This window comes from Nematolebias whitei, chromosome 21 (assembly GCF_014905685.2).
Source record: "Nematolebias whitei isolate Nwh7 chromosome 21, NemWhi1, whole genome shotgun sequence".
NCBI classification, from domain to species: domain Eukaryota; kingdom Metazoa; phylum Chordata; class Actinopteri; order Cyprinodontiformes; family Rivulidae; genus Nematolebias; species Nematolebias whitei.
In genome coordinates, this window is record NC_056518.1 from 28,826,510 (window position 1) to 28,849,275 (window position 22,766).

A 22,766-nucleotide genomic window follows, 5' to 3' on the forward strand; every position below is an offset into this window, starting at 1 on the left:
TTGAGTGTTTACAACTGCTAATGTGTGCAACACTATTACTGTGGTGATAAATATTGACGTATTCATATTTAACATTTAATTTCTTTCTATAATAACCAGATCCTGAAATGTGACGTGCGGATTTTCTGAATAACTAAAGTTCACGTTTAACTGATTCTGATTAGTCACATCGATGAACATATAAACACCAATATATCTTTACAGGACGTGGGGGTATTGTGTGTGTGTGTGTGTGTGTGTGTGTGATTGTGTGTGTGTGTGTGTGTGTGTGACTTTCTGGCAACACTGTGTCCTGTCCAGAGCCCTATAAAGAGACGCTGGTCCTGTCATGCTTCAGATGACCAAATTATCTGACTTGACCTCAGCTTAAGGAGGTAATAAATGAAGGTAAGATGGTCCAAACAACTTGTTATAACATGTTTAACCTGTTTGGTATGTTAGTAACTTTAGTTTTCAATAAAACATCTGTTTGGGTACCCTAAATAACAATAGTTGATGCTAGCTAGCTGATGCTAACAGCAGTTAGCATCAGCTAGCTAACAATAATAACTCAGTTATTTTTAACTAAACTTCAGGAGTTTACTTTAAATAATGAATCGTTTTAACTTTAGTTTCGCATAGAAAACTTAAAATGGTTTTCTGAGTCAAACTGATAACCTGCTGAGGCAAAACTACCCAGGCCGGGCTGGCTCGGTCCAAATTTGATAAAAAACAAAACAAACAAACAAACAAAAAAAAAAAACAACAGTTTTATTAAGTATATGCTCAATCACACACAATATCAAGAGATGTACACAATCTGTTAGCGCTCCGAGTATATGTTGGGAATGACTCTCGGCTACTACCACACCAAATTTTAACCCACGATCTGTAAAACTGACTGAGAACCATTTTTGTGTTGCTAACGTCTTCTACATGGTGACCAGGATGATTTTGAAAGTTAATTAGTTTTAAATGTATATCCTATGATACCTTTTTGAAAGTGTCTTTAAAATCCTATTCTAACCATGAAATTTTTGCTAACACAGCAGTTGAACAGGCAGTTCCTAGCAGGACTCTCATCTGGGACAGTTTTCCCGGCCGTCCCCCCTCACCTGAGCCTGAGGAGGCCTCATCAGGTTGCAGTGCTGGGACAACAGCCGCGTTCGGCTGCAGAGGTGATTAAAGTCTTCATCGTTGGTGAGCCACTTCCTCGACATCATCCTCCTCAGGTACGACTGAGAATCAGCAGACATTATTTAAAGAAAGAAAAATGACTTTTAAAAATATTTAGGGTTGGATGTTTCTATCCTACACACCTAGGTCAAATAAAAGTTAGATGAAACACTTCAGGCAGTTCACATGAAACGTATCAAAGCTTTTATTTAGCTTTACTGAGCTCACTTTGTTTGTTGTTTCTTTTGTTTTAATTAATGGAATATAACCACTTCTGCAGACCTCATTCTACTTTAGCTTTTCCTACATCAAGTGCTCAGCTCATTCAGTGCTGTGATGTTTGTTTTTTGTAACTTTTAAACTTTTCACAATATTTAACTTTATTTACAAATATTTTCCCATATAAATAAATTAAGAGCTCTTCAAATCATTCAGAATCTCTGCACTCTTTAAAATCAACTTCTCAATTTTTGCCTTCTTGTGCTTCTTTTAGCTTTTAGCTGATGCTACTTTTAGCTAGCATGTTCCTACTTTTAGTATGTACCTATAGTGTTTTGCTACTTTTTGCTTTTATTTCAAGCTAGCTTTTGCTACCTCTAGCTAGTAAAAGGTTACCTAAATCTAAAAGGGCTACTTTTACCTAACCATTTTCTGCTTTTAGCTTGTATTTTGCTATTTTTAGTTGTAGTGAATTTTTGCAACTTTTGTTTTTTAGCTAAACCTTTGCTACTTTTAGCTTTTTCTAGCTAGCCCCTTGCTACCTTTAGCTGGCAAAAGGCTAGACAAAAGTAGACAAAAATGGTTAACAACAAGCTAAAAGTGATACTTTTAGCTTTTAGCTAACCCTTTATTGCTTGTAGTCAGTGCTTTACTACCTTTAGTTTTTAGCTAGTCTTTTGCAACTTTTGGATTGTTTTTAGCTTTTACTTCTATCCCGCCTTTAGCCAATGTTTCAAAATTAAAAAAGCTAAAAGACCACTGTTTGAGGCTTCATTTCATGGTTAGTCTTGGTTATATAGTAACTTTGTTTTCTGAGTTAAAATCCTTTAAAAAATCAGGGGGGTCTGACAACTATTATAAGTTTTAATTGTAATTATAAGTTGTTTCTGATAACAACGACTCTGAGGTGAGATTTTACTGTAGCTGCTGTTTTAGAAGATTAGAGATAAAAATAACACAAATTCCTCTCAGATATTAAATAATCAACCATGAACAAGATTTACCGCTGTCAGCAATAAAACAATGTCTTCTAACTTGAATTTGTTGTTCCTGATTGTAGCTAAACTTTTTCTTTTTGTGAGCACAAGTCTGAAAATCATCTTTCAGAGATCGAAATAATATTCCTTTATGAGGCAACAATCTGTTTTCAGTTCATTTTCTAAAAAGCCACAACAGAAAATCTACTTTTTTTTTTAGAGGAGACAAATAAAAATACAATCAGAAGTGGGTGTTTCCCTGATAAAACTCAGTAATACCTTAACCTCCTCCTTGAACTGGTCCTCCAGGCACTGCATCAGCCGAACAATCAGCCACATCACCTCCCGTCTGAATCCCTCCAGCTCCTTGGGACAGCTGTCTCTGTACCCGTTCATGTGTTGCCTGCAGGACACAGGACGTCAACCTGCCAGCTCTGTCTTTGTTTTCTTAAACTACTTTTAGCTAGTATTTGGCTTTTTTTTAGCTTTGGCCTGTAACTAGCTTTTTGATCATTTAAGCTAGTTACTTCTGGCCAGCTTGTGTTAGATTTTTTAAACATTTTTTTTTACCTTTTGCTAAGTACACCTAGTTTTAACCAGCATCTTTTGACTTTTAGCTAGTGTTTTTGCTCTTTTGGTCCTAAGGTGGGTGTTTCACTAGTTTTAGTGAGTTTTAGCTATTTTGGCTTGTTGCTAACATTGTGCTTATTTAGCTAGCATTTAGCTAGTTTTAGCTACAGTTTCAATCAGACAACAATATGTAAAAAAATAAACAAAAACAAAAGGACAGTAAAATATATTATAAAAGGCCTATTTACCTGAAGAACTACAATTCTGCTGCTTTTCCTTTTGGTACTTTAAGCTAGCCTTTTACTACTTCTGGCCTATAGCTAATATTTTGCCATTTTTTAGCTTTTAGCAAGCCTTTGCTAGTTTCAGTTAGCATTTCATTACTTTAGACTTTTAGCTAGTAATTTGCTTCTTTTGTCTTTTAGCTTGTTTTTTTTGTTGTTGTTGTAGGTAATGCTTTTCCACTTTTGTCTTTTAGCTAGTGTTCTGTCTTTTTAGCTAGTGTTTTGCTACGGTTGTATTCAAACACACAACAATACAACATAATTAAAATAATAATAATAATGAATTAAACAAAAAAAAAGAACAAATTAGAAAAGCACACAAAGACCTCAAAACCATTCTGCTACTTTTACAAAGTGGCCTTACTTTTGATATTTGTAGCTATCCCTTTGCTAGTTTACTTAGCCTTTTGCTATTTTAAGCTTTAAGTTAGATTTCTGCTTCTTTAAAAACTTCCTTTGTGTCCTGATGCATGCTCAATAATCCATGTAGAAAAATCTAAAAAAGTTAAGTCAGGTCCTCTGGACAGATTCAAAAACATAAAAATATATATATATATTTTTTTTTAATCCATCCAGAGGACCTGACTTAACTTTTTAAAACTCCTTTTATGCTTTTTCAGATGCATTTTGACAGAAAATGTAATTTCCCAGTCAATCCTTCACCGCAGACCATCTGAAGTAAAACTACTGTATATATATATATATATTTTCTGCAGCAGAGAGGAGTTTTGATTTCGAGTGGCATAAATCAACCTCGTACTAAAACAGGAACAGATGTGAAGGCGACAGCGGGAATGCTTGGCTCAAATGTCCCAAATTAAGCTGCATCAAACCACACGTGTTTTATTACAGACTGACAGCAGCAGCTGCGGCATCAAGCTCTGACTTTTTTCACTTTCACAACCATTTCCCTCTCGCTGCTCACTTTCATTGAAATCACATGACCTTTCCTCCAGCGCTCACATGTGAGCGGCGTGCTCAGAGCTGGCCCTTCTGTCTGAAGTGTGCGAAGCTCATTTCATTTTGACTCATGCCGGTCCTCGCCACAGGAGGAAAACTGGTTCTGCAAGTCTGCTCCGAGATGAGTCACCCAAATAAAGCTCTCAATCAAGATGATTCACAGGAACACATTGATGTGGGCTCAAACAGAAATATCTTCAGCTTCAGTAGTTTTAGGCTGTTCAAAATAAAAGCTCAAATATACACATGTAGTTTTCATCTTTAAAGTCAAACAAGTGATTACAACTAAATATTATAGTTTTTCCTGCTGTTGCAGGAAGATAGACACTAACTTTAATCTTTTTTTTTTTAATAAAAGTATTATTTCCAACCTTTAATCTGTTCCAGAAGACCGATCTAATCTGACCACTGAGCATCATTTATTTTGTGAGGTTTTACGTTTCTTTATTTTCTTTGTGTTTGTGGACATCACGTTGGTTTGGCTTGTTGGATATGACTGCCTCGTTACACGTGCAGTCACTCTGTAAAGTTCTGCTGGTTTAAGACCCAAAATAAAGTGTTAAAGATAAAATCAGGACACGTGAAACTCTTTTATAAACGAACAAGCAACACTGTAACTACTGTAGAGAGCTTTTAAAACAAACGCTCAGGCAAATAGTCGTTTTTTAAAATCTCTTTCAGTTTTAAAGCCTGAAACTGACAGTCACTCTTTCTTTAGTTTGTGTGTTGGGCAGCTTCACAGTGCATCATGGGAAACTCTGGGATGTCATGTGACTTACTGCAAAGCAGCAAAGCTGTTGATGTAGGTGATCTGATACTGAGTCCAGAGAGGATGTGGTTGGAGAGCGCTGCAGTGAGACCTGAACTCTGTTTCAAACCTGCAGGAGAAGAAACGCAGAATTAGAGCTGCTCAAAACGCCGAGCGTCTTCTGCGAGGAGATAAAGTCTGAGATCTGGACGTTTATCTGTACAAGCCTGCAGCACGTAGCCTTTACAAACATAAACCGACACAAACTAATAGTGTGACTTCTTAAAAACAGGCGCTTCACTGGAAACTGTTGAGGATTTCAGCTGATTTAAGATAAGCTGAAAGGTCAAATGTTCCACTGAAATGACCAGTTTTTTTCACTATCGGCTCAGTTTGTTGAAATGTTTTAATTTTTAGGTTTTAATAAAACAAAAGAAAAACGCATTTTCTACTTAAATCCAGCACGAAGCACTGAAAAAGAAGCTAAAATTGAGCTGTTATGTTTAAAAACAATCAGAGCTAAAGCTAAAATGAGCTAAAAGTAAAAGATAATTAATACCAGTACAACCAAAAACTAAAGCTAACAAAAAACAAAAGCTAGATGCTACAAATATCAGATAAATAGGTAGAAACTAAACCAAGTAAAACAATGGGTTAAATGTGACTAAACAGTTGCTAAACGCTAAAGGTTGCAGAACAAAACTTAAGTGCTAAAACCTGAAAAACAAAGAAGCCAACATTAGATAAAACAAGTTAAAGTTTTATATTTGCTAACAGTAAAACAAACAAGATAAAATCAGAACAACAGTAAAAATCTAAACTAATAGAAAGCACCAGTTAGTTTAGCTTATAACTAAACTAAGTTTAGCTAAACTAAAGTGAAAAGCTAGCTAACTAAAGCTAGATTAACAAAAAATGTAGCTAGAGTTAGCAGAACAGTAGCTAAATGCTAAAATTTGCAGATTAAAACTTAAATGCTAAAACCTGCAAACATTAGATAGACGCAAAACTTAGCTAAACATAAGCTAAAAAGTTTAACTAACAAAAACATTAGCTAAAAACTACAATTATCAGAACAGCTAAAAACTGGACCCAAGAAAAGCAGTAGTTAACAACTAAAACTAAAAATATTGTTGCTTAATGGTAAAATAATCAGAACTATAGCTAAAATCTACAACTAGCAAAACAACAGCTAAAAAACTAAAACAAGTGGAACAGTAGCTAAACCCTAAAATATGCAAAACAGTAGCTTAAGCTCAAAACCAGGAAAAACAGTAACGCTATAACCAGCAAAACAGTAGCTCAAACCTACAACTAGCAAAATTTTAGCTTAAAACTAAAACCAGCAAAATGTAGCTTAAAGATAAAACCTAGAAAACAGTAGCTTAAAGATAAAAATAGCTGCATGGTTTTTGGAAGCTAAAACCAGCCCAACCGTTGGTCAAAGTTAAAACCAGTAGCTCAGTTAAAGTTTTAAATATATATATTTTTTAACTAACGGTAAAAATGAAAACACAGTTTGACGTCTCTGACTTGAGGAAGAAAATGAGGCCGAACCCTCACACACGATCCTTTTTAATTTCAGATTAAGTCAGATTAAAAACGTCAAAACAGCTGCAGCTAGGTGAAGTTGATCTGATCGAGTTTGGACTCTTATTTTTCTCCTTTTTATCGACTTATTTTCTGAATGTTGAGGCAGCACTCACACTTTTCCTGTTTCACATTTTTCTTTGTGTTTTTTTATAATCTTAACAACTTCATCACACTTTCTGCTTTTTTTAACCCGTCTCAAAAGGTTCAGCTCATTCAGCAGATATGCGCTGTGACTTTTGGCTTTTGTAACTTTTATTCTTCTGAAAATGTTTACAAATATTTTCTCCTCAGAAATGTACGTAATAAGATCTCTTCATTTCCTTCAGGAATTCACTTTGGTCAACCATCGGCTCTATTTTTTGTCTTTCAGCTTTGAGATAAACTTTAGCTACTTTTAGTCATCCTTTTGGTACCTTTTTGTTACTTTAGTGTCCGCCTCATCCTTCTGTCCCATTTAGAGGCTAATTTCTGTTCTGTTGAGTGTTTTTTCCTGTCTTGTACCAAACATAAACAGCGAAAAGGATGGAAACATTTTATTCTTCTGATAGATTTAAACGCAGACGCGTCTTTAGAGCAAACGTGCTGCTGCAGCGCCGCACCTCTTGGGAAAGTTCTTCAGCTCCTCGACGCAGGAAGCGATCACTTTCAGCTCCACTTCAGCTTCCAGTTTTCTGGAGTTCTGAACGGTTCCTTTTACTTTCTGTGGACAGAAACAAACCAACTGTGGAGAAAGTCTGAAGATATCTGCTGCCACCATGTGGACCCATCACAGAACAACTTTTAAACTATATTTTTAGTAACTTTCATGGATTCAGACAAACAACAGGTTCTAGTGAGTCTTCATTTATTCTACAGAACACAAACGTTAAAGCTGTGAGTTCACAACTGGACCTCAGATGTTCAGGATTAGCCAGAAGCTGCTGATCAACTCATCAGTGAGACCACCTTGATGTGAATCAGACAGGTGCGTTACCACAATGCCAAGGTATAAAGACATCAGCAATGACCTTAGAGAAGCAGCTGTTACTGCCCATCAATCTGGGAAGGGTCAAAGGCCATTTAGAGTTCATCGTTCTACAGAGAAAGATTATTCACAAGTGGGAAACATTTCAGACAGCTGACAGTCTTCACAGCAGATTCACCCTGAAGGTCAGACTGTGCAGTGACTATAGGCCTAAGTCATCAGGTCAGTGGTCATGACTTCTCTCTAAAAAAACATGCCAGCTCGACTTAAGTTTGGAAAGTTTCATCTGAAGGAACCGCAAGTCTTCTGGACCAGAACCAGACCAGAGGACATGTTTACCCAGAATGCACTGCAGCAAACAGCTCCTCCCAGCTGTCAGCAGGTGGTGGAGGGCTGATGTTTGGGCTCCTGTCAGTCTCTGAGAGGGCCAGGAACTCTTCTGTAGACCAAAGGGTTCTGGAGTCAGATGAGTCCATCTGTCCAACAGCTGAAGCTTGGACTGAACTGGGTCCAACAAAACCATAATCCCAAACACAGCAGATGACAGAACGGATCGGAAAGAACAGAACCAAGGTGCTGCAACGGTCTTGTCAGAGTCCAGAACTGAACCTGACTGAATACTGTGGTGGATCTTCAGAGAGCTGAGCAGAAACCTCAATAATGGAAAGAAGAGTGGTCCAAAAGTCCTCTACAACCATGAGAGAGACTGATGAGGTCCTACAGGAACTCACTACTGAGAGTTTGTGCTAAAGGAGGTTCTATAAGCTGCTGGATCAGAACCTGGATCAGTTTTTCACTCCCAGCTTTAACCTTTTGTTTTTGTTTAATAAATATTGACTCTGTGGAATATGTTATATTTTTATTTTATGACTAAAACAAAATAAATCATAAATACACGTGTCTTTTACCGTCCAGATGTCCATGGGAAATGGAGAGATGAGGAACATGTCCTCCTTCTCTGGCTCTTTCCTGTCTATCCAAAAGGTCTCATTTTCCAGTCCAATGATTCTGTCCAGTGTTGTCCTCATGTCCTCCTGCAGCAACGAATACAAAGATTATTTATTTACTGAATGCTTTTTGATTAAGTTTCTCATCTTAACCAAAGAGATTCTTCACTTCAAATCCAGATGTTCAACCTAAAAGATGTGATTAAGATGTTCCATCAGGTAAGCAGCCAGTCCACACTAAGAACATCTCAGTGTCCTCCCGGAGCTCTGGGAGCTCCTCACCTTCACTTTGCAGCAGTATTTGTCCTTCAGCAGTTGGACGAAGGTTTCCTCCAGCTGTAGATCAGCATTTTCTTCTGTCATGTCTGGCTGCAGGGACAAACTCCTCATGATCTTCTCACTGTCAGAGAGAAACAGGGAGCTTTCATAACTGAACTGAACCTGAACTGAACTGAACCTGACTCATGGGGGGGGGGGGGGGGTGTGCAGAGGAAAAGCAACAAAACACTGGCTAAAAGCAGAAAAATAATAGCTAAAGACTGGTTTAAAAGCAACAAAACACTAGCTAAAAACAACAAAACACTAGCTAAATGCAACAAAACACTAGCTAAAAACAACAAAACACTAGCTAAAAACAACAAAACACTAGTGAAAAGCAGCAAAACACTAGCTAAAAACAACAAAACACTAGCTAAAAGCAACAAAACACTAGCTAAAAACAACAAAACACTAGCTAAATGCAACAAAACACTAGCTAAATGCAACAAAACACTAGCTAAAAACAACAAAACACTAGTGAAAAGCATCAAAACACTGGCTAAAAGCAGTTCGGGGTCAAGATGGTGTGGAAGCAGGGCAGCTGACCAAGGACCCAAAGGTCCTGGGTTCAATTCCCAGTCATTGCACATCTCATGGTGTCTCTGAGCAGGACACCCCATGCCTAGTTGCTCCCCAGGTACCCCCAATAGCTGCCCACCGCTCCACCTGGTGGTGGATGGGTTAAATATTGAGAGCCAATTTTCGCCATTGTATGAGAACATACATTATTAAACAATAGCTAGGAATTCTAAGTAGAATATTGTTAGTTAAAAGCAAACAAATGCTAGATAAAAGTTTGAAAAAGCAAACGCTGACTCAGAACACTAATTTAAATCCAGTCATTGAAGTTCACTGGTGTCAAAAATGAAAATGATTTTAAAGTAGTTATTTGGTCTGTTAAAAATGAAGCCAATTCTGTTTTCTTGACAGTAATATTTATAAATCTGCATTTTTATAAGAACAGAGGACCTGACCCGGTTTGGGCCCGTCTGCAGCTATCAGAACTTGGAGCAGAACTACATCTGCCTCATGAACACGATCTGCAGGTTGTAGCTCATCATAAACCTAACGATCGTATCCAGTGCTGGAAGACTTCTGCAGATTTTCCTGTTTGAAAAGCCATTTGTGGGACCAGACCTGGAGGTTTAGGCATCTGGCCCGAACAGAACAGGAAGCTGAGGTCAAAGATTTTCAACAGGATGTTTTCTCCAACATGGTAGGCCATCGGTGCCTGGTTGAGTTATAAAAATGGAGAAGCACAAATCAAAACTGACATGACAAGATGTTGGAGTGGGTGTTGCCTTCAGCTGTGGGCGATAATGAGTGAGAATCTGAACCTGTGAACTGACCTGCTGTATTTGTTGAGGATCCAGTCCAGCAGGGCGTACAGATCCTTCAGCTCCGTCACCTGTGGCTCCAGCTTCTTCAGGTGCTGCCTGACAACACGGTGGTAGCTCCTCACATACGAGCTGAAGACCCTGAAGCTGGGGGGGTAGGACCACCGCAGTTCCCTTGTCACATTCTCCAAATCCTCCACGATGGTCTTCCCCAGCAGACCCAGGTGGACGGCCAACCAAGAGAGGTTCTCCTCCCTGTGCTCCAGGTGAACACTGTTCACCTTCACCTGCACCCCCTCACACACTGCCTCCCTCCAGGCCTCCATCCAACTGTCAGGAAGTCCTCCAGGTTCTGCAGCCCTCTTTTCCTCTTCCTGGATGATCCGAGCTACGAAGACCAGCAGAGGTACGTTCCTGGCGGGCAGAGAGTTCGAGTCTCGGACGATGGTTCTGATCTTGGTCCGTAGTTCCACGTAGAGCAGGTTCAGGTCTTTCTCTTTCTTTGAGAGCTCCGTGGGACAGTCCTGATCGAACTTCTCCTGCTCCTTCTGGAACTCCAGCCTCAGGGCGAGGAGGTTCAGGTGTGCCTCCTCCAGAACCTCCATCTCTATCAGCTTGTTGATCTGCATCACTGGGAGGGAACAGAACGGTCAGGGGGACAGCTGGGTCCAACACAGTGTCAGTAAATGAAAAGGGCGATAATGTTTTTACCAAGTAGGCAGCAAAGTGTTAAGCTCCTTCGGGGAGCTGAAGCTATAAATGTGTTAAAACTTTATGTTCTTTGAAGTCTACTTCAGCATACTTGCTTTGGTTATAGATTTGTTACTGATGGTTGTAGCTTTAGCTGCTATTTTTAGCTTTAAGTTATTTTTCTGTTGGTTTTACTTTAGCTTGTCATGATCTGTGTCTTTTGTGTTATTGTTTATTGAGTATTCCTGGGATTTTGGTATTTAGTTTTATTTTGTCTCAGTGTTTTTCCCTCAGCCCCTGCCCCTCCCACGCTCACCTGAGTTGGGAGGGGCAGGTGTTGTTGGTTCTCCATCGTTAGTTTCATTTTAAAGGTCGTGTCCTTTTTCTCATCATTGTCGGGGCATTGTGTTCTTCAGGGCGTTCATGTTTTGCTCCATTCGAAACTTCTAGTTTTCCCCTCATGAGCGTTTTAGCTTTTTACAACTATTCATGTTTTTTCCGTTGAGTCCTCCAGTTTTTTTTTCTCCATTTGTATCTTTGCTGCCATGTCAGTCTTTCTTTTCTGTTTTTTGCTAATAAATTAGTTTTGTTATTTTTACTTTGCAGCCTCTCAACGTTTTTGTCTTCACTCTGGGTTCAACTCTTCACTAAACATAATATGGCTATGGTTTAGGTCATTTTTTTTTAGTTTAGCTACTTTTGTCCTAATTTGGGCCTACGTCTTTGAACTATTCTGTTGGTGTTAACTTCTATGCATTGTTCTGGTGGTTTTAGCTCAAAGCTTTTTTTCTGCTAATTTCATCTTTTAAATTTGTACACTGAATTTTTGTGGGAACTTTTTTTTGTATTGCTAAGTCTATTTTTTCCAATGACAGAAAACTGTTTTAGTCAAACCAGCGTCTCCTCCATGGTAAACTTTAGCTAACAGACATTATGTCACCGTGAATGTTGTGTATTTACAGCAGAAACAATATTAATGTCTTTGGGTGCATTTGTTGCAAAAACAAAGATAAAAAACTGTTTTAAGTATAGACAGAGTTCAGTTTGGGATAACATGAAACCAGGTCAATGTTTGATTCTCACTTGTAGAAACGAGGAGAAAGGACACATTTACAACTTCTGTAACTTCAAAAATATAAAGTAATTCTGAGGCTTTCTCATGCAAAAACACCACAACTGCTATTTTAACAAGCTAATATCCTAATAAAGGATTTTTAAACAGACACAGCAGTTCAATAAATATAATTTTAGCTCCTTGTTTGCTGAACTGAACAAACTGTTTATGTACAAATAATTCTGTTTATTTAGCAGAACTGGCAGCCTATTTATGGTGGGATGATAGAATATTTTACAGCTCCATGTGAGTGCTACTTCTCTACAACAGCAGTCACTGAGCATTGCTCCACCCCTTTTTGGGGTACAACCAAAGCTCCTCCTTTTTTTGGGTAAAAACACTACCTTTAAAATTAATTCAAAACAAGTAAATTGATATTGAGTGAAGGTAAAAAAAATGGATACATACAGGATTAGGATGTTTTTAATGAAGATGTTGGTACTTAATATTTAAACTTAGTGTAGAAACTTTAAGATGTCATGGCTATTATTTCAGGATGACACTGTAAATAAGAAACTGTTCTTAATGTCCCACCTAGTAAAATAAAGGTTTAAGAAGAAAAAGGGGCTTTTTGTTTCAACCCAAAAAGGTGTGTGGCCATTTGAAGTAACAGGAAGTATATATACAGAATGCTTTGTAGTGCATTTTCTTCTTTCTGCTTTTCCCTCTTCAGGGGTTGCCACAGCGAGTCTTCCTCCATCTCACTCTGTCCCCTGCATCCTCTTTTCACACTCCATCTACCTCCATGTCCTCTCTAATTGCATCCATATATCTCCTCTTTGGTCTTCCTCTTTGTCTTTTAATACAATTCTTTCTAGTGCATATTTTTATTTTAAAAACTTCTTTCAACATCTGAAGGTAGCACAAATCTGACATTGAGCTAGTCACTGCTGAATGACTGGTAAAATTCTGGTAGCAGAGAGATGAAATATAAACCTTTATTACAGCTGATTTTTTTTGGACTTGTCACAACATGAAAAACACAGCTGAAAGGCGTTAATAGCAAATATCCTTTGTGACAAAAAACAGCATTGAAAATCTCTGAACTTTTCATAACACCTGTTTACTCCCTATTCTAACATTTAAAAAAGTCTGCAATCAAAGGGTTTTATCTGGTTCCTATATCGTTGTGAAAGTTCGGGTTAACTGTAGGTTTTGTTCGTCAGAGGATGAATTATTCTGATGGGAAAAAAAAACTGATTTGCTTCAGTGAGATGAAGAACCGGGACACAAATGAAGCATTAAAGACATGCAGACAGGTCCATACCTGACAGTGGGGTGTGGGGGATGTCTGGTAGTTTGTACAGCTCCTCCATCTCCTCTAATTCCTCTTTCACCTCCTCTACCTCCACCTCCATCTTCTCTTCAAATCCTTCAGTGGTGGTTAAATGAATCTCCGGCTTGCTGGTTTTCTCAATCTCCTTTTTGGAACCGAACCTCAGGCTTCGACGAAACGTTGTTCCTTTTTTCATGAAGGAGTCACCAAACCTGGACATGTTGGGATCTGGAGACGTGGAGCAGACAGCTTCATAAAATCAACAAAAATCAGACTGACACAGATGTTTGTTTTGTTTTCCACTTCATTCTTACGGTGAAAACCTGCAGCACATTTTGTTTTAAACTCTTGAATTCATAGTTCATGAATTCTTCTTTAATCTGAAGTTGGTTTGCCAAGAAAATGAAGTCCAAAATATTTGTAAATATTTATAACTCCAGGTACAAATAGTTAGTCACATAATACACATATCCATCCATCTGTCCGCCCTTCCATCCATCCATCCATCCATCCATCCATCCATCCATCATGGAAGCCAGACTTTTCTGTCCTCAGTAACACTCCAGTTCCTCCTGGAGAATCCAGATATTCCCAGACCACAGACGTATAAAACTCTCTCACTGGCTCTCTTAATATATATAATAATAAAAGAGTTCAAGGTCTGTGTCTCCTTCCATTGGGACTCCCCTGGAAAGTTCAGACAGCTTCCTAATCAGATACCTGAACCCCCTCAGCAGACTCCTTTCAATGAAGAGGAGCAGCAGCTCTACTTTGAGCTCTCCCTGGATGACGGAGCTCCTCTCCTGATCTCTAATGCTGAGCCCGTCCTCCCTGTAGAGGAAGCCCATTTCAGCTGCTTTGATCTAGGATCTGTTTTTTTCACTCATGGTCCACATCTCTTGACTAAAGGTGAGAGTTGGAATGTAGACGTACCAGTAAAGTGACGGATTCACCTCAAGCTCAGGTTATTCTTTATCTCTATGGACTGCAGTAACACCTTCATTTTCTCAGATGAAGTCCAGATCTGTTTGTCCAATTTGTCATCACTCTAAAATTACGTGCCTTGATACCTGAACTCAGGCAAAAAGGCAAAAAGACTCGCACCCAACCTAGAGGAAGCAAGCCATGAGTTCAGACTTAAATAGTGCAGTTTTACGCTGCAAATTGCATGCAAGTCCCTGAGGTTCCCAAACCCCCTAGAGATCCTGTCCATGAAGACCAGCATCAGCATAAAAGACGAGGGAAACTCATGGTGGAGTCCCAACTTTTCACCAAGGATGGGGCTCTTGTTGGGCCACATTTACTGAATAAGAGTGTTACAAAGATAGAAAGCTCTGGTGTTAAAGATCTGAAGCACCACTTTAACTCTAGATTTGCATTCAATAGTAAAACCCTGGTATCAGGAGACTGTCAGCTGAGAGCATTGAATCTCTCGTGTGTTTTGGTTTAGCTGCTCTAATCTGAGGACACGATGTCACCAATATCAGAACAACAGTTAGAGGCTTTCCTTGATGTCAAAACAAAACCAACAGCTCAGCCTGGTTTTCCACACAAACAGGTCTGACATGGTTTGAATTGGATCGTAGCTGCATCAGCAGCTTCCAGAATTTATTCTGAAGTTTTCCAGTTCTTAATTAAATCAGGTCTCACTAAACCAGATCAGATGGTCCAAACACAACATCTGAACACTTTGGGTTTTGTAGGAACCATAAGAGTGAAAAGATAAAACCATTTGTCTGCAGGGACTTGTTGAGGTTCTGTGAGAACGGACCGATGTACCTGTCTTTGAGCGAGCCAGAGGTTTTTGTTTGTGTGAGGCCACATCAGGCTGATCTTCCTCCTTCTTGTGGAAAAATCCCCCGATGGTCTTCAGGGGCGAGGAGGCCGGTGATCCGGTACTGGAACCTGATTGGACAGTAGGAAGAAGAGGCTGAGAGCAGCAGAACCTTCTGACCTAATATCCCTTTTTAAGACAAAAAATAGTCTTGATAAATAGGTTTAGCTCGTGAAGATTTGTTTATGCGTGTACTCGTGTGTGAGAACGAGTGGCAGGACTTTGTCCCTTTAGTGACACAACACACCAAATGAGGAATGTAAATATTAACTCCTGTTGAACTGATCAGCTACTGTTGTGTTCAGCTGTGACAATGTGAACGTGAAAGACTTTAGCAGAGTTTTAACAAACATTTCTGCTCTTTTCTGCTGAGAGAAAAACATCCCATGAATTGCTGTTTGGGCACTAAAATGAACGGCTTTAAAGAATTAGTTTGTTTTGACATTTTTAGACTGATGTTCCTTAATATTGCTGAAATGTTCAGCCGAGACATCTTCCTGGAATGATCTTATTTTAAAAAAATCAACACAACAGAATGGAAACAGTTAATTGAGGAAGCAGCACTGTGTTGAATTAAAACACACAAACAGCTAGGCACGTGTGAGAAACAAAGATTATTAGACAGAAAACTTCCTTTTAATGGAAGTCAATGAATAGCCTCACACTGTTTTACTGTTTTTATATTTATTTTAGCTCACTACTTCTGCAGACTTTGTGCTATTTAGACATTTTTATATCAAAACATTTGGCTCATTCAGGAGATGGGTACTACGACTTGTTTCTTGTAACTTAGATACTTAAAAAAATATTTAATCATATTTAAAACAAAAGCTTTCACTGAAATACATTGAGATCTCTTCTGCTACTTCTTTAGCTGCTATTAGCTTTAGGTTTTAGCAACCATTCTGCAACTTGTTGCTAATGTTTTACTAATTTGAACCTTTAGTTAGCCTTCTACTTTAGCTATCCTTTTTTCTTCTTTTAACTTTTATTTAGCCCTTTGCTACTTATAGCATTGAGTTAGCATTTTGATACTTTTAGCTTTTAACAACTCTTCTGTTATTTTAGCTTTAAGCTATCCTTTTGCTCTTTTTAGCTACCATTCCGTTATTTTTTGCTTATAGCTAGCCTTTTGTTGCTTAAAATTTTTAGCTAGCATTTTGCTTCTTTTAGCTTTTAGCTACCATATTTTTGACAGTCTTGCCACTTTTAGCTTCTAGCTAGATTTATCATACTTTTAGCTATACTTTAAGCTTTTAACTTTTAGTTTGTCTTTTGTCACTTGTAGCTTCAAGCTAGCATTTGTTATACACTTTTAGCTTTTAAATACCCTTCTGTTATTTTAGCTTTTAGTTAACTTTTTCATACTTTTGTCTTTTAGCTACCATTTTGCTATTTTTTTAGCTTCTAGCTAGCCTTTATCTAGCCTTTTAGTACTTTAAACTCTTAGGTAGGCACAGTGGCTCAGTTGGTAGAGCTGTTGCCTCTCAGCGAAAAGGTTGCTGTTTCAGATCCCACCCTGAGACCTTTCTGGGTGGAGTCTGCATGTTCTCTTCATGCATGTGTGGGTTTTCTCCAGGTACTCCGATTTGCTCTCACAGACCAAAAACATGCATGTTAGGCTGATTGGTAACTCTAAATTGTCCCTAGGTGTGAGTGAGAGAGTGAATGGTTGTTTGTCTCGTTTGTGATGCTGGAGACCTGTCCAGGGTGTCCCCTGTCTCTCACACAGTGATAGCTGGATATGGGCAACAGTGACCCCCCACGACTCTAAAAGGAAGAAGTGGGTAAAGATAATGGATGGATGAAACTCTTAGGTAGCATTTTGCTTCTTTTATCTAATATTTTGATACCTTTTGCTTTCAGCTAGCATGTAGCTTTCTTTAGTTTTCAGCTAGTGTTTCTCTACTTTTAGCTAGCATTTTGCTACTTTTAACTCCATCAGTGTTTAGTTAGCAGTTTGTTTCTTTGAGCTTTATCAACTCCGTTTTAGCTTATTTTTTCTGTAAATTTCAGCTGTCATTTAGCTGTAAGCATGCTATCTTCCTCTGGTTACAGAAGGACCACAGAAGTGGGGCAGTGGTGTTAGTTTTAGTCGTCTTAACAGTTTTTTATGACCTTATTTCTGTTTTACAGCTTGTCCAGATTTGGACTTTGTTCTTCCTGTGAAAGTTGTCTGGTTGAGTTTATCTGTTGATTTCACAAACTGTCTGGTTTTGTGTGCCAACAAACAATAATTGAGTTTTTCCTTGAAGACTTTTCTTAGTTATGATGTCATATTATCTCGCTGCAGAGTTCTTCACATTAAAAAGACAACAGTGGTTAAAGACTTTCACCACTCAAATAGTTTATGAGCTAAATTCACAGAGTTTACACACAAACAGCTGATTACGTCACTCTGCCTTCCACCCAGATGACCTGACGATTAAATCACTGTTTATCCTGGGCCACACAGGTGCTCAAATTAAACTTTTTTATTGTTTTTAAACCAACCACAAGATTTTTAAACTTAAAGGTTTAGCTTTGGTTTTAAACTTTTAGGCTGCTTGTCTGTTGTTTCTCAGTGGAATAATTATTTGGTTTTAAGTACAACCCCCCCCCCCCCCCCGAGTGAAACGAGTTCTTGCAGGTTTTGTTTCTGATTGGTGATGATGGATGAATTTAAGGAGGATCGAAGGAAAAGTGAAGAAAAATCAAACACTCAGAGGTTTTCAGAGGCGGTTCTCTTTAAGATTACCCAACAGCTGCAGAGGTGAAGTTTGTGAGACTTGGTGGTAGAAGCTGGACAAAGAAGCTTTTTATTACTGGTTGAGGGGAGGAGGGGACTTTAAAGGAGAAAGCTGCCTTTTTCCCCTAGTCCCTCCTGCGTTCAGCTCATATTACCCTTTGGGCCTCCTTCACAGTGGCTGACAAACCTCCACGCTCTCCTTGACCCACAGGATCTGTTAGAACCTGTCTGGATCACAGAAAAATTGGAAAACCTTCTTCAGACTGAAGAATATGCTTTTAGTGCTCACCAAATCAGTTTTTTTCTTGCTATTTTCCTGACAATGCTCCAGTGGGAACACTCAGGGCCTTCAACATCTTCAGAGAAGGCCTAAGAATTCTGCACATATGAAATGTTTCATTAAAATCTTTATTTAATATTTATTTCATATAAAATATTATTCAATGTTGTTTTTCTTATTTCTTTCATTTCTCTTTTTTCCGTAAACTACTTTTGCAGTTGACCAAGATTTTTTATTTATTTAATGAAATACAGTTATTCTTTCTGATTGTTTTACATTTTTGTCTCCAGGCAGAAACATGTCTGAAGGTTCTTAATCATTGGTCGGGACTTCGCTGTCAGGAGAGAAGGCTGAGCTCAGTGAGAGACTCTGCAGGAAGAGTTTGATCAGTAACTGACAGGAAAATTAGCCATTCGCAATGTGGAGTGGGCGGGACCAAACTTGGGACTCTGAGCCTTCAATAAGGCATTGCCAAACATTTTGTTAGGGATTCAATTGCAGCTGCAGGGGGCTGCTGGGTAATCTTGGGACAGAAATGAATGGACTTTTTCAGGTCTTGTGTTCAGATGGGTTGTCCCTGTTGTTCTCTTTTGTGTTGGGTTGACGTTTATGTTCAGATTGTTGATAGTGACTGTAAAGAAATTACACCATAAGTCAGATGTACCTTATCTAGGTCCCAGGTCTTAAAATCACATCTGTGTGTCTTAATTCCTAAAGTTTACTTTGGTGGATTAAATCACTATTCTGGAGGTGGCTGTCTAGATGAGTAGGATGTGGACGAAGAAATAATCTGCACATCCTAATATACAGTTGAACAAGTTGTGCACATTAAAATAAACAGTTTTCACAAACTGGACATGGGGCACACAGACTTTATCAATTTTCTTACTGTTTGGAATCTAACTAATCTCAGTTGCAGCCCAGTGAGATACCACCTTTACTTAGAGCTATGTAATGGCATGAAGTGGCTGAAGTGTAGATATGAAGGCAGAGTGGACAGTCCTTCTTCAAAGTCTTGACCACTAAGTCATGTTGGTGCACACGGGCCACACATAATCAATCCATTCATGATTAACCCATATTGGCTTGGCTAAAGAAGTCTTGTTTTTGCTCAGAACCCTCCATAATTCACCTGTAACAAGGAGCCCACTGCAGTCCTAGACCTCACTGAAACCCTGCTGAGACCCTTTTGGTTCTGGCTGACTTTTGGCATCTCAAGGAAATTATCAAACAGGAGGTCGAGTATGGACCATTGTCAACCTTGGAGCGTTACTCCAAAACTAAAAACCAGAACAAACTTTCAGGAGCTTTATTGTTTTCAATTTTCTTTTTAATGTTCAAAGCCCATCAGGGTAATCAAATGCCCATCAGCTTATGAAGTTTTGACTTTAGTTGAGTAACTGGAGTCTGCAACACGAACTTCACCACGTAGTCTGTTGTTATTGAGGTTGTAGGTTAGACTGGCAGTGAATCAATTACAATTGTTTTCAAAAAATTTTTGTTTAGACTGTCCACACAAGACATGACATCAAGACTTGGATGGCTGCGAACTTTTTGAGTTTTAATGATCAGAAGACTGAGGTCATTGTGTTTAACCCTAGCTCTGTCACTGATCCTGCAAACCTGAACTCCCTTCAGCCATATCTAAAATAGTCTGTTACCAATCTTGGGATAGTTTTAGACTCGGACTTTAAGTTTAATAAGCAGATAAATTCTGTTCTTCAAAAAAGCTTCTTTCAGCTAAGGCAGATAGCTAAGCTCAAGTCCGTCCTGTCCAGATCCGACCTTGAAAAACTAGTCCATGCATTTATTACAACCCGGCTGGACTACTGTAACTCGCTTTATGCTGGGGTCAGTCAGGTCTCTCTCTCACGTCTCCAGCTTGTCCAAAATGCTGCAGCTCGGCTACTAACAGGAACTCGCAGGTTTGAGCACATTACTCCAGTTCTGTCCTCTCTTCACTGGCTTCCTGTGTGTGTCACAGTTGATTTTAAGATTCTTCTGCTGACATTTAAGTGTGTTAATGGCCTTGCACCCTCATACCTCTCTGACCTCCTTCATCCTTATACTCCTTCTCGGGCCTTGAGATCATCAGACCAGCTGCTTTTGGCCATACCAAAAACCAGCTGAAGCTCAGAGGAGATCGAGTGTTTTCTGTCATGGGCCCTAAACTCTGGAATAATAAGCCCATCAACATTCGACAGGCCACCTCAGTCTCTATTTTTAAATCTCTCCTCAAAACACATCTGTACTCATTGGCATTTAACACAGAGTGATCTCATTTGGTATTTCGTTGTTGATGATTGTGTTCATCCATTTTGCTTTTACTCCCTGACATTTCACGCAGGGTGATTTGATTTAGTATTTCATTGTTTCTCATTATGTTTAATTGTTTTTATGCTTTTATTCATGTTGCTGTAATATCTTGTTATTAATATTTGATGCTGTGATCTTTTTTGGTAAGCACTTTGATAACAGTTACTGTTTTAAATGTGCTATATAAATAAATGTGACTTGACTTGACAAGAATGCACCATTTGGAGCTAAGGATTTTCTCACACTGGATCAGAGGTTCAGGGTTTCCCAAAATGCAGTTTCTATGTGGCGGGACTTTAAACCCGATGTCCGCATCCAGCAAGACAAGTTTGAACATTTTTATTTTTAAATATAAAATGCACATTATTTATTTAACCAAGAATTGTCCAAAAACTATTCTTTTTAATGTTTTTGAGATTCTACTTATCTTAATTAACTAATAGGACATTTAAAATGCACAAAACAGCAACAGTTTTATTATGTTGACCATTGCGACACCCCCCCCCCCCCCCCCCCCCCCCGTGGTACTCCTGGAAAGATGTCTTTCCCCCATATTTGCTGTCAGATACAATTTTGATGTCATCAATTTGTTTTTACATAATAATAATTTAAAAAACAACATTTGGCGCCCCGCGTTGGGCACCAACTGTTGTGGGTCAATGTCGTTCAACAATTTGATCTTTGATTAAAACAACAGATCACACCGAGTCTCAATGACAGCAAAATTCAGGGTTCTTTTTGTCTTCAGGGATCTCCTCTTCAATAAACCCCAATTTTTGCTGCCATTTAGAGACTCATTGTCATCGATTTTTTCATCAAAGATCAACTCATTGAATAATGTTGACCAACAACATGTCAATTATACTCACTGGGTGAAGGAGGTGATAGAAAGGACGCAGACTCTGACTCCTCTCCTGCTGCGTTCTCTTTGTCAGTGACCTTTAACCCTTTGCTTCTGGGTGAGGCAGGACTCCTTTCTGGACCTTTCTTGAAGCTCCTTCTGATCGTTTTCAGCAAACCTTGAGTCTCCCTCACTGATCCATTGGGGGACATCTTCCCGTTGCTCCTTAGGGACACTCTGTCCTCCTCTGGACCTTCACAGGACTTCTCCATCACCTGGGACCTGTACCTTCTCTCAGTGAGATCCAAACTGTGAGGAGAGCAAGGTCAATGCAAGAATCAAATCTAAAAACAAGAAACATAAAGTCCTTCTTCTCTTTCAGTCTGTGTGTGAGACAGTAATCATGTTTATTGTCTCTAAGAGCCAAGTCAGCAGTTCTGTTTACAGATAAAACAAGATCCGGTCCGTTCACTTTGGATCCCAGGACGTCGGAACAGAAACTGTAAAAACTGCATTTAAAACACAAGCTTACTGTGCTCATAAAAAAAATAAAAATAAAATAAACAATTGGGATACTTAAATTGTAAAACTTTATGGATATTTTTACAATAAATTAGTAATATGTTTTTTAAGACAAAATTTAAAAAAACTGTGCAGCAAGCAATCACAAAACAAAAACAATCTATAAAATAAAGCATTAAACATATTGAAAATTTTTATGCTTAAGAACATATCGAGCTAAAAAAGGACTCAAAATTTGATGTTTAGATCTAGAAAAAATTTAAAATTTAGAGTTTTGTGATAAAACATGTTTTTTAATTATAAGATGTCTGAAGATATTTATTTTTTAGCTGCATTAAATCAAACGTTCTCACTTTTATTTCATGACAGAACTGATAATTAAATCAAGACTTATTTAAAAACAAGATCGGTGTAAAAGCCAGTGAAAGAGTATGTTATTTAATTATTGACTAAATATCTTTATTATTGTGCAGTTTAATAAAAAGTTTTGTTAAGATCACTTTATTGTTGATTTAAGGAGTTTCTAGAGTGTGTCTGTAACTCGTACTAAAAACATTTAAATGCTTAAATTCAGTTTGAGTCAAGATCAAACTCTTACCTGTCGAGGAGAGCTCAGGTAACTCACGAGAGAATACAAACACAAACTCGGTCCCTCCTGAAGCTCCTACTTTCACTTTATGTTCATCTGATTGGTTTGAACAAATGAGAGAGGTTCAAATGTGAAGAGATGACAGGAAAGTGGAAAGAGAAGGAACAAAGAGGATCAGAGGTCATTGAGTCTGTTAAAGGCAGGAGGACATGACAGCAGTCACAGTCCGGAGTCAGAGGTAATGAAACCACAGGAAGTTTGAAAGTAAATGATTTAACAAAATGAGGAAGGAGTCTGACAGCGACACACATTTTAAAACTGAATTATTCATCATTGTGGGTGGTTCAACTCCTCCCTAAAGACTGGGTTTTACAGGCACTTTTTTTTTTCTTTTAATCTCACGCTGGAATGTGGCTTTAAACCAAATGATGCCGCAACCAAGAAGAGCCAACATGAAGTCTGGATTCATCAAAAACTGTAGGAAGTGACCTGCAGCAGCATGCT

General features: G+C 38.5%; 1 protein-coding gene across 1 annotated transcript in view; it reads right to left on the reverse strand.

Annotated features, from left to right (window-relative positions):
* Nucleotides 1-22,485, reverse strand: part of exoc3l4 (exocyst complex component 3-like 4) — a 30,301-nt gene extending 7,816 nt beyond the window's left edge. Inside the window, exons 1-11 of the mRNA XM_037695468.1 lie at nt 22,272-22,485; nt 21,180-21,460; nt 14,932-15,057; nt 13,144-13,380; nt 10,085-10,703; nt 8,700-8,817; nt 8,379-8,504; nt 7,106-7,206; nt 4,945-5,043; nt 2,631-2,754; nt 1,095-1,217 (exon numbers count right to left, since the gene is read on the reverse strand). Coding sequence (XP_037551396.1) covers nt 1,095-1,217; nt 2,631-2,754; nt 4,945-5,043; nt 7,106-7,206; nt 8,379-8,504; nt 8,700-8,817; nt 10,085-10,703; nt 13,144-13,380; nt 14,932-15,057; nt 21,180-21,423 — 1,917 coding nt within the window. The 5' untranslated portion in view covers nt 21,424-21,460; nt 22,272-22,485. The remainder of the gene's footprint in view (nt 1-1,094; nt 1,218-2,630; nt 2,755-4,944; nt 5,044-7,105; nt 7,207-8,378; nt 8,505-8,699; nt 8,818-10,084; nt 10,704-13,143; nt 13,381-14,931; nt 15,058-21,179; nt 21,461-22,271) is intronic.
* Nucleotides 22,486-22,766: the final 281 nt, after the last annotated feature.